Genomic DNA, 16,265 nt, shown 5'->3' with positions numbered 1-16,265 from the left:
TTAATCCCAGCACTCAGGAGGCAGAGGCAGGCGGATCTCTGTGAGTTTGAGGCCAGCCTGGTCTACAGAGAGAGTTCCAGGGCAGAGTCCAAAACAATACAAAGAAACCCTGTCTCGAAAAACCAAAAAAATAAAAAAATCATTTTCCATTGTGTGTATGTGTAGACAGGCGTGCGCATGTGAGTGCAGATATCTATGGAGGATAGAGGCGTTCAACTCCCTGAAGCTGGAGTTCAAGATGGCTGTAAGCCACCACGGTGTTAGGAGCTGAACCCCGTCCTCTGCAAGAACTGTCAGGGCTTTAACTGAGTCATGTCTCTCATGCACACACACCCCTTCCCACTTTTCTTCTTAACTTTTTGAGACAGTCTTAGTTGCTCAAGGTAGCTTTAAACTCACCCTTTAGTGCAGGCTAGCCTTAAATTTGTCACCTCCTGCCTCCCAGGCAGCTGGGATGGCAGGCCCGCACAGACAGGCCTGGCTATCTTTGTATTCTGTGAGGTTGCATGATCTCTGAGGGTAGGACATCTTACGCTTCTCACAGCTCCAGCGTGAATTATGTTGGCAGCAGTTAGCATATAATTGCTGGCTCAGTTTATCCAGGCAAGCAAGAAGAATGGGTTGAATGAGTAAGCAGATACTGAACCCACCCATACAAAAACGCAGCAGGTACAAGACATGTGGTAACTTTGAGTAGCTCAAGGTTGGCTGTGGATAGAGGACAAGGCAGAAAGCTGATTCCCAACACCTTTGCCCACCTGGACCCTGTGTCCACAGCTGGCCCCTAGGCTTAGCCTCCATTTCTAGTTTTGTCCCTTTGGCAGAGACTCAGCAGTCATACAGAGTAGACCAATGGCCTTGACTCTAGGTAGAGTCCAGAGTTCTCAAAGCAAACATGTTCCCTTCCAGGCTTCCTTATTTGCTCCTCTTGGGGAAAGTTCTACTCTGTGGTTTTGGCTGTGACAGTTTGGGAGTGTGGACTCTGGTCAATTGGGGCTTTCTCTGTAAGAGATTCCCAACTGACTCTCCACGAAGGTATGTTCAGAGAAAAGTCGCAATCCTTCAAGTGTTCAAAGCAAGCAAGTAGGGATGACGGGATGGCTCAGCCGTTAGGAGCAATGGGTATCCTTCCAGAGGACCCAGGTTCAATTCCCAGTACCTACACGGCAAGTCACAATTGTCTATAACTCCAGTTCCAGGGCACCCAACATCCTCATACATGTATGTATGTATGTATGTATGTATGTATGTATACACACATTTATATGCAAAACACCAATGCACAGAAATTTTAAAAAGGGGGTCTCCAGCTGTCATGGTGCACACGAGCGCCCTCTGCTGGCAATGTGGTGATCTGCATCCAATTGTGATAATTCCCAGCCAATTGGTCTCCTCTATGACCACTCTCCTGACCCTTCTGTGTTCCCACAGAGAGTCCACAACACTCTCAGAATCAATGCTTTATTTTCTCCAGCTCCAGTGTTACAACTGTAGCAGCACAGCAAACACCTTCACATTGGAACACACTGTAGCTCACATACTCAGAAGTCACAAGGCAAAACCAGTCTTGACCACAAGCATTTTAAGACATTCAGAAAATAACACCAGGCCACTCTTATCCCACACACTGTGCGACTGGCAGCGGCACATCTATTTTTCACAGACACCATTACCCATAAATAAAGTTAAATAAAACCTTATTAGCATAGCAGTGTGTTGGAGATACAACCTTGGGAAGACATTTGGAAGATTGAGGCTGTAAAACCGGGAGGGGGGGGGTTGTGTGCACAAATACACATAAAAGTAGCTATATTTAATCCATTTAAAAATAGCCATGAATTAAGAATATTCCATTTTTAAAAGATCAATGTTTTAGTCTATAATAAATTAACACTTATCTATTAAGTGGGTGGCCTGAACATGAAAACACACACAGCTAAACTATTAACAGTGTACTCAGGTGGCATGGTCCATCCTTGGATGCCACTCCAAAGATGTCAATGACTTTAATAACCTGGTTACTGGGCAGGAGGAAGCATTTCCCTATTTAGAACTTTGCAATGTCAAAAATCCCAATCAACACACAGGCTGTAATATGCATGGGGGTGAGGACAATACCAACTTTGGAGCTAAGGGTGGTGGGGGGAATTAACCCCACAGGAATGTCAAACACTTTTGTTCAATGAGTCACAACTTTTTAACAGCTTGTTCAGATACATCACTTGCTCAGCCCATGGTGACTGGGTGTGTTGGGCTGGTTAAAAAGCCGCCTCCCCGAAGACCTACGGATCATCGAAGGGAGGGACAGCTAGGACTGGACCCCTGGATTTCAAAGTCACAGAGTTCTGAAGTTCTGGTCTTACCTCTCCATCTTACATGGCCCTGACCAAAGAAGCTATTCCAGAAGATGGCTGTAACGAAAACCCAACAGGGAATACTGGTTTTGCAGCAGGATTAGTCACCAAATGGACCAATGGATGTGGCAGGAATAATGGTTTGGACTTGATTTAAATTTTAACCTCTACGATTTGATTTGCCCTCCATTTACAGGATTTAACACTACTCAACACTAGCAGGAGAGTAGAGACAATTTCCGTGATAATAGGACACCAACCATCCTAGGACACCAAGAAGCACAGAAACTGTTACCCTATGGTATGACAGGTCAGCAGCCAGCCACCAAGCCCTCCTGGAGCACATCTAAGAACTTGAGGTGGCTCTCTCCTTCTGATCGGAAAAAGGAAGACAGCTGACCCTCATGTGATTTCTCACAGCTGCTGGACAGAAACAAAACCTATGCCCAGGGGCTCCAGGTGATGTATGGTCCCATGTGGTGAGCAAAATGTCACCACAATCCCTAAATGAAAATTCTCCAAGTACAAGCTGAATTTTTTCCCAGGAAGCTGCACCCATCACAGGAACTTAAGGTCCTCGCCTCCCCAGTGAGAGGGAGCACGCTAGCCATGACTTCCAAATGAGACCAGGGCCAACAAAATGAAAATACCAGTGTGTTCCCTGCTCATCCACAGACAAGCTGCAAGAAGGAAATTGAGCCATTCTGTCACCTCCATGAGAGTGGCAGACTAGAAGACATAAGCTTGTGATCTCAGGGATGATCTGACTCTATTTCAGAAAACAAAGCAGAGAAGACATAGGTTCTCAAATAACCCGAGACAAGGCTGCTGAGCGGCTTTGGAGAGGCAGAGAGAGGGTCCTAACTGGTGTCAGCAATGCAGTCTGGGCTGGAGGGCTGGCCTCAGTGCAGTAAGAGGCTGTGATGGCCAAGACCCAGGGCTGGAACAGATGAATGCCAGAAATATTCTAGCTATGATTTTCGAAAGTTCCTAGACTTCAGGGAAAATGGGTTAAGAGGTGACTAATAAAAACACATACCGACCAAGTTAGCTGAAGTGCTCGAGAACAAGGTCACTGCAGAAATTAGCCCTAAGACAAAGGCGGGAAATGCCTCTGATTTGCTAAGCAAATGATGGCATGTCCAGTGCTAAGAGCTGTTCAGGGAGGCACACGTTCACATCACTCTCAGGGAACACTAAGGCCAGCTGTTCTTATACTACCGGGGCCACTACCCGACAGTGCGGACAACCAGGATGTGTGGGCGTGTCCACAGAGGGAGGAAAAATCATTATTTTGACTTGTTTCCAACGTACCTTTTTCCCCCATGAAAAGAGAAAAATTAAAATATAAACTTTGTATTTATTATTTTACATTCAAGTTAAACTCCCACAGGAGGGCGCTACACATAATTTCAGGCCACATAAAGCCAGCTGGTTACTTTGGTGCCTTTTTTCCCGTTTTGTTTTACTTCTCATGATGGAAGAATTCAACCCTCTTATTTCTTAAATACAGATACACCATCCCAACTCTAATCCTATTTATGGACACACACAAGCACACACAATTTCAAAAATCTCTATGTAGAAAAATAAAGGATAAACATTATCCACCTATTTTAGACTGGGTAATGGTACTTTTATGTACATAAACTCTTCTTTACTGTATCACCGCTCTCCTCGGCGGTGTGATCTAAGCATCTAGGGAGGAGAAGCCCATGGGGATGCAGAAAAGCTACACTCCTCTCAAGAAAGGAGAAAAAAGCAACTTCTCGCTCTCCTTCCCAAGTTTTTCCCACCTACCACCGCCTGGGACTTTCCCACAGACAGCCTTCCGGGCAGTGGGGGCTGGTCCTCCCTTTCTAGGGCACCAGGCAGGGAATGAAGGGCCCGGCGCGAGCACCCTGCAGGACAGGGCCTGGGGGTGAGGCAGGAACAAAAGATGCTGGGACCACTTCCCACTGCCCGTTCCTTTAGTACAGAGTTCGATTCTCCAGCTGCCGCTTCGTAAGGAAGTACTTGAAGAACTCATAGACGGACCAGGAGATGGCGGTGGAAGGCATCTGGTAGATGATTCGAGCGTGGATACCTTTGAAGTAGCCAGCAAGGCCGTTGAGCTGGTAGACCGTCCTGAAGGCATTGGCCATGCCCGTCAACCGGCCATTGACATTGGCCAGGGAGAGCGCCATGTTCTCCTGCGTGTTGAGGAGGGTCTTGCAGACATCCAGTGGGGTGGTGGCAGCTGCAGCCAGCGCCCCGGCCAGGCCTCCTGAGATGATGTGGGACTGTGGGTTGTAGTTTCGCAGTGGGTTGACCTTCTCCTGCAGAAACTCGTAGGTGATGAAGTGGATAGACTGGAAGGGTATGTTCATGGTCAGCTGTGTGGTATAACTCCTGTAGAAGGCCCCCAACCCCTCGGTCCGCCACACCGTCCGGATACAACTGAGGGCTGACTGGTACTGTGAGTTGTACATCTGTAAGCGCTGCTTCACCACTGTGTCCGGGTCGGGAGGCGTGACCAGCAGGCAGGTGGGTTGGTTTGGCCCCCGTCCCAGATGGGAAGCCAACCAATAAAGAGAAACGAGCATGTTAGAACACACACTGGTGACAGGTACCAAGACAGCACACACATAGCCCCAGCCAAGAAGCCCTGGAGGGTCAGCTCCAGGCAGTCCACCTCAACTTTTCATTTCTGTCTCCAGGGCCCTGGGGGCCAGGAAAGTGGGTACTTCCAAAGAATTTCCTGTCTGGAGTTTGAATGAGAGGTCACCCCCAAATCAGGCATTCACTACGGGCTAGATTAGATGACCTGATCCCCAAGGTCCTAGCCTTCTACACACTCCCCACCAACATCTCCCTCTCCCTGGCCTGTCCTTGCCCCATCTATTATGAGTGTCCCTGAGCTGAGCATGGTGGCCCATGCCTTTCATTCCAGCATTTAGGAGGCACAAACTGGAGGATCCCTATGAGCTTGAGCTCAAGGCCAGCCTGGTCTACACAGGAAGTTCCAGGCCAGCTCGTGTCTCAAAACAAACACTAACCTACAAGAGCATCCCTGACTTCTCTGATTTTGATCTGTATCACGGCTCACCTGGGACAACACTAGAACTATATCTGTCCAAGCTGAGTAACAACCCCGAGTGCAGATCCTGACTTTAAGACAAAATAATCAAATAGTTCACAGCCCAGAGAAAAATGAAGAATGCTCCCTAGGATTTTAATGGCATCTACACGATGTGTTCCATCTTTAAATAGGGACCTGACAGAGGCAAGAGTAACACTAAGTGGTGAAGGGAGATGATTGAAAAGAGTGTGTGTGTGTGTGTGTGTGTGTGTGTGTGTGTGTGTGTCTGAAGACATGGTTCAAGTTTGATTTGATTCCCAGCACTGACAAAGAGGCTCACAATTGTCTGTAACTCCAGTTCCAGGGGAATCCCATACCCTCTTCTGGCTTCTGTGGGTACCAGGTACACATAAATGCATGCAAACAAAACACCCATACACATAAAAAGAATTTTTTAAAATATAAACATCCAGGTATGGTAACATTTACTTATAATCCCAGAAACCTGAAGGCTGGGGCAGGGGAACAGAGATTTCAAGGCCAGCCTGGGCTATGTCTTAAAAGCAAACACAAATACTGTTTAAATAAGCTCTTTGCTTGGTTAACATTGACCATGTGACTGTTGTTGCCAGGTCCCTGTATCAATAGTTTTTGTAAAAAGAGAAAGAATCCCAAGATATACGGTTAGTCGGTCCTTCTATATTGTGATTCTGAATCCAGATTTAAGTAACTGTATGTCAAAATAACAGGAAAGAAAGTTTTGCACCAAACATATGCAGACCTTTTTCTGGCATTATTCCCTAAGGGACATCATACAGCACCTACTTACCCAGTACTGAAACCTATGAGTCAGCCAGAGACGATTTTAAGTATGCATAAAGGCACCAAGTGGGTTTCAAATACTACCCTATTTTATAAGGAGACCCCACAAATAAAAACAAGAGTAAGAAAAGGTAGCCCCCCAAATGGCTACATGTTAATTATAGAAGTACACAGGGTTAATTCTACATAATCACTTTTTCTTGAAATTTTCCATAATCATTACAAAAAAAGGCGGGACAGGGTGTGGTGATGCATGCAGGCCAATAACCCCAGTGCTCAGGAGGCTGAGGCAGGAAGGTTTGGAGTTTGGGCTAGCCTGAGTCTCAGCCAGAGTTCCAGGGCATCCTGGGTTGCATGGTGAGATGCTACATTAAAGCAAGGAGGGGACAACTAACAATGAGTGAGACGGAACCGTTCCCTCTAAACTTGTGACTGCAAAACAATGAATAGTATCAGATGTGTACGTATATTTGTTGTGCACACCCTTGAACACACAGGTTGTACAGGAGTGAATACTGTGCAAAGTGATCCCCGAGTATTCTGCCGCAGCGGGTATGGGGCAGGGCCTGAAGAGTAGTTTCTAACTCCTCCTAGGGTGCCAGGAGGCAGACAGCTCTGCTTAGCTGTTTCCACAGCAGGAAGCACCCGGAACCTCGGTGCTCCCTGGCTGTCTTGAGACCACCCCCCCCCCCCAGTAATGTATAAAGAATGTGTTCTTCCTGTAGGCTCTGATGAAGCCAGCCCTTGACCGCTTCCTGCCCCCAGCTCCTCCGGCCTCTCCACCTATCCCCCACTGTCCCTCCCGGGAGCCGTGGGACATTACCTTCTGCCGGATTCATTACTGCATCGTGGAGTAGGGTGGCCATACTCCCAGCTATCCCTGCAAAACAAACTCCGAACAATCAACTGCTGCCTCCTGGTGTTCTGGAAAGTTCCTTGAACTTACAGTCAGATGAACTCTGGATTTAGCTTTCTAAGGCTCAAAAGTGACTAGCAGCTCAGCCCTGGTGAGCGGTTGTAGAAATGTTGAATAGCAACATGGAGCACTCCTGACTGGAGCACTGCTATACATATCTCAGAGGCTTTTTCTTTCTTGTAAGCCAACCATGGGAAAGGTTAGAGCCCAGAAACCACACTCCAGGCATTTCCCACTGTCTAGATGCTAATTCTTATCTTGAGCCCTTGGGTACAGATAGCTCTCTATACCCTGAAGTTGAGGCTACTGAAGGGGACAACATCACGCATATGGCCGGCTGCCTTACTCCAAGTCCAAGCACTCTTAGGACAGGCCATGTGACTGAACCTTATCTCAGGTCTCCCTTTGAAAGTCTGGCTTTGAAAGTCTGAACCGGACCTGGAATTTCTGCTTCTGGCTTCCTAGTGCCTTCCACTACAATGCAGGTGCCTGCTAATTACAATGACCACAGGGAGGGATGGGGGACAGACTCTAAGTCACCTCTCAGGAAGGCACCTAGGGGCTCCTACCTACTGCACACACAGACACAAAGGCAATTAATTATTCCCAGAAAGGTGACAGCGACCACAGCATTTAGCACAACGCCACAGGGATAGCCCTGGGCAGACTGCCTCCGTGAAGGAACAGAACCATTAAGTAACGCTTGACGTCATAGCTCTTGGTGACGGTCACAGCTGAAAAGACAGAGAGTGTCCGCAATGCGGCTGAATATTCTGGTTTCTCAGAATGGCTGATGGAAGGGTGCTATTCTGTCCTGGGCAGAACGAAAAGCAAGGGGGAGCTTTACCGCTGACCACACCCACTCCTATCTTACGTCGCTCTACTACCCAAAGTCCCTTCCCACCCACTGAAAAGCCCATTAAACTCCCACCCCATGCCACCACCAGGCCTGGTTGATTGGCTCCCGCCTTAAATACACATTGCCCACAAATGCCCAATCCCCATCCACCCGTCCTCCCTGGATCAACGACAGGAGACTAGTTCGGCCCTGGCTTGCAGAAAGATACGACTCAGACACACGGAGGAGGCTGTGGGGGGTCAAAGGCCCGAATCTCCTGCAGCTTAAAGCGGGGAAGGCCTTCCGCAGTGGCACGAGTCCTCTGTCAGCAAAAAACGTCTTGACCTTTCCAAGCTTAGTTAGATCCTGGTGCTGGAGAGACCTGTTGTACCAGTTTTTTTAAATAGTCTCAAAGAAGCTGTCCTTTTCTGTGGTTTGTTTTGCATCCAGCATTCAAGAGAATTTTTTCCTATGACTGATTATTAATTGTGTTGAGTGGTTTTTGTAAGACAAAAAAAAAGGCTCATAGAACAATAAATACAAACACCTCTACCACCAGCATCCCCCAGAGAAAGAGGGAATGAATAAAACATGTGGAAGAGTGCATGTGTGTGTGTCTATGTGTGTGTGTCTATGTGCGTGCATTCGCGTGACCCTAGAGTTCTCTGTTTCTGAACAAGCCGCTGAAGGAAGCAGAAGGCTGCTGGGTCCTGGGGAGGAAGGCCCAGGGAGCAAGCACTGAAGAGAGGAGCTTCCTAGCTCCGGACAAATGCTTTCAAAATACCATTAGCTAGATGGCTGTTTCCTTGGTGGCTGAAAACGTCATTTAAAGTCCTTTTCATGTTTTCGTAGCAGGCAAAATACATGGCGTGGGCGGGCCCTGCACCAGCTATCATCACGTTCAGGCCCTTCAGGGGCCTCCAGAAGCCTTCCGTTTGAATGATCTTCTTGAGGGCGCCATAGATGCTTGTGTACTTGGCTTTGGGATCTGGGTTCAAACTCTGCATTCGTGTCTGCGGGAGACAGAAAACAGGTATGAGCAGGGGCGTCGATATGTAGAATGACAAGGGGGGAAAGACAACCCAGAGAATAGAAGGAGGGCTGGAGAGATGGCTCAGCCATTAAAGGCGAGGCTCACAACCAAGATTCTAAGAGAATAGAAGAAAAGGAGGTTGGTTCTCATGACTTGGTGAGAGGGGAAAAATATGAAAAGTGCTCTCGCCCCCATAAATTTTCCACAGACTTGCATCTGAGAAGCCTTCAGAGCTTCCAGAAAAGTCAAGCAAAGATGGGGGCATAGGTAGCAGAATATGAATAAGCTCCCTACTGAGTCCTGCCATCGGTCAGCTGCCATGGGTGGCTTCTGTTAGAGCCATTAACCAATGAAAACCCATATTTATTATGAGCAAGCATTGAAACAATGCCTTTGAAAACCCTTAATGAGCTCAGACTCTTGCTCCCCTTTCCTCCTAAGAATACCAAAATTCACGAACATTTAAACTTGTGTAAAAATGCAGTGGTACTTCAACCTACATCTGTTCCCTGATGTAATGAAAGCGCCATATACAGGCCACAACATGTGGCTCCACTGGTAGAATGTTTACCTCTCATGCACAAAGCTTTGGGTTTGAGCCCCAGCACCACACACATAAACCATGTTTGGTGGCCATGCTTGCAATCTTAGCACTCAGGATATAAGAATCAGGAGTTCAAGGTCACACTCATCTACATAGCAAGTCCAAGGCCAGCCTACGCTACAGGAGTCTCCACAAAGCCAAACAAATAACCAACAATAAAAAAACAACTAGCAATTAAAACCTGCCACCACCACCAAAAGGAAATGATATAGGAAGTTATTAGCGTGTACTCTTCAGGGACTAATGACAAGATCTAATGGTCTGCATGTGTTTAATACAGGTGCACACTTTTCTGAATTATGATGTACATCTGGTTGCAGCTGCTTATCTCAAGAAAGCCAACTGAGTTATCAGCATCCTTCTGGTTTACTCTGGTTCCCAGCAGCCTTCTTCTGGTCTACTCCGGTTCCCAACACCCTTGTGGTCTATTCTGGTTCCCAGCAGCCTTCTTCTGGTCTACTCCGGTTCCCAACACCCTTGTGGTCTATTCTGGTTCCCAGCAGCCTTCTTCTGGTCTACTCCGGTTCCCAACACCCTTGTGGTCTATTCTGGTTCCCAGCAGCCTTCTTCTGGTCTACTCTGGTTCCCAGGTCTTTTGTACCCTTCTACATCTGAACCTCTGTGTCCTGACAATTATTTCTCAGGCACTACTAGGAAATCTCCCCAGATCCTCTGGGCCTCACCCATACCGTCACCTCTAAGTATCTTTTACACTATGTTTTTGTGAAGCAACAGTCAATAAGTTAGGCCTTGCTCTTATATTTCCTGGGTGCAGAATGGTCTTCGTGAGGAGAGGCCATGGCTTCCCTGGCTCTGTTGGCCTCCAGACAGGTTAATTTTGTTATTTCAACCTGGCTAGGCTGAGATACCCAAATACCTGATCAAACATCGGTGTACTCTAGATGATCCTCTAATATTTGTTCTGTTTTGTTTTGTTTAGATAAGGTTAACAATTAAAGTCCGTTGTCTCTAACTAAAGCAGGTCACTTGTGTGATGTTGGTAGCTGTCCAGCCTGCTGGCCTGCCCTGCAGGTTAGGAATGTGCAGCCCCTACTGTGACGTGGACCAGTTCCTTAAAACAAATCTCTACAGAGAGAGACAGAGGTCTGTGCACATATCCTTCTCGGCCTTTTTCTCCGGAGAGTCCTGCTTACAACATCAGTAAGAGATATTCAAAACACTTGCCAAATAGTGGACACTCATTCCTTTCTTCTCTCCTTCCTCCACACGCCCCCAACCCCAGCCTAGAAGAGGGGAATCTTCAACCTTTGTAGGGAGTATCCTTTAATTCCCAAGCAAAACCATATATAACACCTAATGTATAAACTGAAAACAAGCAAAGGGTTCCACTGTGGTACTTCCCTTCCACTCCTCCAAACAGCCCCACCACCCATCCCCAGATGAACACTGTAAAAAGCATCAGTCTAAATTAGGGCCATTTTCAGGTTCCAGAACTTTCTGGCCCCTAAAATCGCAAAGAACATGGACACATTTTTGCCAAAACCCAACAACAACAGTTACATCCGTAACCATTTCCTTAAAAAAAAGTGCATTTTTAATGCTTAATAGATAGAAAGAGTAGGGGGTGGGGGGCAAAGGCCTAGTGGTAGGGGTCTGTAATCCCAGCTACTCAGGGAGCTGTGAAATGAAGATCCAAAGCTCAAGTCTACTTAGAAGGCCAGGTGGAAGTTCTGGGACAGCCTCCAAAGCCACAAAGAAACCCTGTCTCGAAAAACAAAGAAACAAAAACAAAAATTTAAAAAACCCTACAATAAGATATGAGAAGAATGAAGGAAAAGAACAAATGAGGTTACACGAATATGATGCAGAGCCATGCACACACACACACACACACACACACACACACACACACACTAACCAGACAAAGGATTTGCCTGTCTGAGTTTCATCATCACCATCATTTTACATCTATTTGTGTACATCCATGTATGTGTGCGAGCAAGCACGTGCCCTGGTGCACATGTGAAGGGGAGAGCAAACTTTTAGGGATTAACTCTCCTTCTATCAAGTGGGCGGTGGGGCTCACACTCAGCCCACAAGGCGCTGCAGCAAGTGCCTTTCTCCAGCAAGTCTCGTCAGCCCATCTGGAGTTCAGCTCCTGCAGTGGACCTCGCTGCCTTTCTTTACACAGTCTCCATGTTTGGGCTGTAATTCCTACTCCTTAGAATTTCATGACACACATCAGCATGTGGTAGGCTCTGGGAAGGCCTTCAGGAAAGAAACCTGTTTAGTTAGTTTTAACCAGGCATTTCCTAAACATGTGTCTTTGGCAGCACAAGCGGTTTTCCTCATTTAATAAGCAGTTATACTTGGCCAAGCACACTTGTGAAAACACAGCTGGAGCCAACAGGCAAACCTCTGAGGCAGGAAATACAGGGAGTCTGCATGTGTCAGAGACCCTGGGGCAGCCCCTATAAAGGAAGGACAGAGGACAGGATGGTCAGCAGGGAGCAGTCTGGAGACAACAGGGAGGAGCCCACAGCAGGTGCAGCCTCTTCTGCACTGAGCTTTCTCCCGCCTCCTCCTGCACGACTGCTCTTCACTCTCAAGGGGGCAGCAAACAGCAAAGTGCGATGTGGCTCTGGCCTAGCTGTCACTCAAGAGTGTGGCACCTTGGGAACCAGGAGCTTGAGTTGTAAGAGGAATTTCAGGGAATGACACATGCACGGACCAGGCTCCTTCTATAAGCTTCCAGAGAGCTTAAGCGAGGGACTCCCTCTTTCCCAAACCCTCCCTAGGACAAAACTGGTAGGCTGTTCTCTTACCCAGGGGAGGAGGGAGAGTGGAAAATGTGTACGCTGTCTCAGGTGAGCTAGTAGATCATATAACCAGAGGCAATGAGCCTGTGGAGCTCGCTCAGCCCTGTCTTTAGATAGAAAACCAGGAACCCATAAACACCTTCCCCATCACCTGATCCATGGAGAGTAAGGAAGTTGGGTCCAGCCCCAAAAAACAGGTAGAAAAACCTGGAAGGGAGACCTCATATCTCTCCCTTTTGGGGAGATCTGGGCTGGGACGCTGGCCCAGCCCAGGCACCAGTGTGTCATCACCAAACCACTGACTCTGCCCGAGAGAAGCTGGTGACTTTCAATCTCCCATCTCACATTTCTCAAAAGAGGGTGGAGAGCAGACCTTCCCGGGTTCAAGGTACACGCAGCATTTCCAGGATCAGAAAATAATGTGAAAGCTAATAACAGTGGGGATACAGCTAGGGAACAGGCTCCCAGGCCCCGGTGTGATTATATACACACACAACTTCTCTAGGGACCAAAGCTGAGCTGAGAATACCCAACAACCTGTGTTCCGGAGAGCTCCCAAAGAAAGGAAGTAAGGGAAGGCACCCAGGAAAGGCTAGAAAGCTGCCAGACAGCTGTAGCCTCCACTGCCAGGGCTGACTTGGGAATACAAAGTTAGACTGGTAAGTTCCACATTAGCTGTCCAACAGCAAGCAGCAGAAAGCAAGCAGCAGAAACTTGTTACTAGACCCAATCTCGCACGCACAGACGCACGCACCTGCCCAGCTCAAGCACTGTACTGTGATCCCTCAACACTGGGAGCTGAGGCTGCTCTGCAGACACACAAGGCCAGCTTCCACCAACAGCCGCCCACTGCACAGAGGATGGCCCAGGAGCTCACTCCCAAGTTGAGATCTCCCCATGACTCACCCCACTACAGATCACAGCCCAAGGCCAGCAGGAAGAGGCTCCTCTGGCCAAGTGTCCTGTGGGAAGCAATGTCTTCTGAAGCAAAGCTATACTCACCCAGGCCTTGGAGAGCCATGTCCCTTCTTCCAAAATCTTTGACGGGTACATACTACAGACTGGGAATCCCAAAACATGCAATGAAGCCCTCAATACTCAACCGATGCCTCAAACTACTCATGTCACCGACACACCAAAACCCTAACAGATATCCTAAGATACCAGCACTTCTAACCCACAAACACCCCTAACCCAACACCCTAACACCACTAAACCACCAGTACCTCTAATTCTACCAGCACCCTAACTCACCAGCATCCCTAACTCACCAACATGGCTAAATTAGAACCTGACCCTTTTGTCTTCAGAATTCCTGTGTAAGCAGCCACCATTTTCACACACCCACTAAGCAAGGATGAAACTGTAACATCCACAATGCTCTGCACACACCCAAGTTTACCCATAAACTCTGAACTCCCAACTCAGGCTTGGCTCTTTTTTTTTTTTAAATTAACTTTCAAAATTAGCACACAAAGAACTGAATTACCGCATTTTCACACGAGTCAGTATGCTTCATGCCCCGTGCTTCGGTTTTATACCATCCAACTTAGAAACCACACATACACAGAACAGACTTGCCTATCCAGACGTACGAAAATAAAGATGCATTGGTGTCTATTTAAAAAGAGGAAAATGACTGCCCCCAGACTGTCACTACTGCCTTCTCAAAAGGTGAAGAGTGCACACACATTCCAGAACATGGATTCTAAACACAGACTTCCCAGGCTTGCTGAAATGCCCTGCTGAGCACTTAGAGTTAGGAACAAGAGGAAAGGCTGTTCTGCAGTACCAGCTAGGAGAACTGGCCTGCGGGAGGCTGATACCACAGAGTCCGTGAATGTCTTCAGATGGCCGAGTGTTAGGAAGCAGTGGAGAGAAAGTATGTTCAGACACAGTCCACAAAAGTTCTACCCTCTCTCCATTCACGACCCTTGGGGAGTCCCATTTTCAGAAACATTACGTTCCTTGCTCCATAGTCCTGCCTTCCTAGCTGCCTATGGCTACGAAGGGTCCTCACACCTGCCACTTACCCTGTAGGAACAACCTTGAAACCAGCAAGGCCCAATGCTTTTGGCGGTACTGCTAGTTTTGTTTGCTGTGCCAGCCATGAAACCAGGGAGGGCCTTCCTTGTGCACGCTGGGCAAATACTCTACTAACTAAGCTAGGCCCCAGCCAAGACACTTGCTGTTTCTGGGGACAAACCCTATCATGTGTTGGATGGAATTCCACCTTGGTGAGAATAACAAAGTTCCTCAGGCTGTGTGAAGAAGCCACAGAACCCAGCCTGCTTCTCCTCCTATGGCCATACAGGGGTGCATCAAAGTACAAAGACTCACACCTCCGTGGTGGCCAGAAAGGGGGCACTCAAAGATTCAACTAGGAAAAGGGACAGGGCATCAAGCTGTCAGAACAGAACTGTCACTGCAGTTCTTTCTATACTATTTAATTTTCTTGACTATGTTACTCTGAGAAAAATATAAGGCAAGCCCAGTCATGGATGGTAAGGGGACAATGAACCAGCTACTGGGGCGCACCGATATGCCGGGGGTATTTGAGGAAATAGGACCATACGGACATGCAGAGCTATCTGGAAAACATGTGACTGGGACATGATATGATGTGCAGGGATGTCCCTCAGGAAGGTATGGGGGAAGGAGGAGCACTGACCAACACTTCAGAGAAATGACTGGAACATTACAGGGGCATCTGCATGAGACACGCAGGTTAGGACCAGACCATGGAGAGGAGGGCCAGAACTGAGCCAGTGAATCTGTAATTCTATCAGGTGACTTCCCATGCATGGCTATATGCTGCGGGTAACAGAGACAGGACAGACAGCAGGAAATGACACACATTTAGCTCCACAGATGGGCTCCCTGTATCAGAAGGCAGCACCTACATACGACAGAAACCCTCCCTTCGGGGTCCCCAGACAGGCTGGCTGCTCTATCCAAAGCTGTGGGCACTGTAGCATTACTCCTCTACCTAGGGCAGCAGCTCACAGCATGCCAAATGGCTCCCAGGATACAGTTCCCATCCCTGCCCCCAGGAGCTAGACCTGGGCTCTACCCTTTCTCCAGAAGGTCCTACAGCCATCAGGGAGGGATAAAAGAATCCATGCCTGGCCCAAGTCCAGTTTACTCAGGACACTCTCAGAACATCCTGTGTGAGGCACACCCCAAAGATTAAACAGTCTCTACCCTTCAGATGGGGCGAATTCCCAGGATACCAGATAGCAGGGCTGGGATCTTGTGGGTGCAGCACTGACCTTACTGGGAGACAGAAGGGAAACCTGAGACACAGGTCACTCCTTCCCACTCAGAACAGAGGCTCTAGCCCTGCTTCTGTCACTGGTAGACCGTGTGGCAGACTCTACGCCCTTATCTCTGCTTACCGAAAATACTATAATAAAAACAAGAAAAGGAACGGCCAGCTTTCCTCATTTTATAAATGAGGAAACCATGGTAGAGAGACAGGCTATATACGGTTCCAGGAATGCTCCAAATCACTCCATATCCTGCCTGCCCCCAGCATGCACTGTTTCTAGGATCACACTGAGTCACATGCAGCTGTCTCCTTTGTGCCCAGTGCTGGGGAATGGGAGAACAACACTGTCAAAGTCACCCAAGTTCCCCCCAAGCTCCGGTCCAGGCAGCCCTTAGTGGGCTCCGTCTCTGCATGGCCTGCACCAGTGTCCTCACAGGTCAAGTACTGAGCCACTGCCCCAAAGACTTCATGGCCACTGTCTCCAACCGAACTAGACATAGTGCTGAATCAACATACCGAAAAAGAATTTGGGCCACGTACCCACGGAGTTCAGGGGCAGGAAGATTATCTGCAGGGATGGAAACAT

At 48.0% G+C, this 16,265-nt stretch overlaps 1 protein-coding gene across 4 annotated transcripts in view; it reads right to left on the bottom strand.

Annotated features, from left to right (window-relative positions):
- Positions 1-1,447: 1,447 nt before the first annotated feature.
- Slc25a37 (solute carrier family 25 member 37) overlaps positions 1,448-16,265 on the bottom strand; it is a 37,618-nt gene continuing 22,800 nt past the window's right edge. For 2 of the 4 annotated variants that reach the window (XM_005071019.4, XM_040737945.1), the window contains exons 2-4: positions 8,776-9,004; positions 7,061-7,117; positions 1,448-4,845 (exon numbers count right to left, since the gene is read on the bottom strand). In XM_005071019.4, the coding sequence (XP_005071076.1) occupies positions 4,325-4,845; positions 7,061-7,117; positions 8,776-9,004 (807 nt within the window). In that variant the 3' untranslated portion in view covers positions 1,448-4,324. Of the gene's footprint in view, positions 4,846-7,060; positions 7,118-8,233; positions 8,744-8,775; positions 9,005-16,195; positions 16,229-16,265 lie in introns of those variants that run through there. The other 2 variants (XM_040737976.1, XM_021227720.2) reach the window with 2 other exon arrangements.

This window comes from Mesocricetus auratus, unplaced genomic scaffold, assembly GCF_017639785.1.
Source record: "Mesocricetus auratus isolate SY011 unplaced genomic scaffold, BCM_Maur_2.0 Super-Scaffold_2245, whole genome shotgun sequence".
Lineage (NCBI taxonomy): Eukaryota > Metazoa > Chordata > Mammalia > Rodentia > Cricetidae > Mesocricetus > Mesocricetus auratus.
This window is presented reverse-complemented; position numbering and strand designations above follow the sequence as displayed.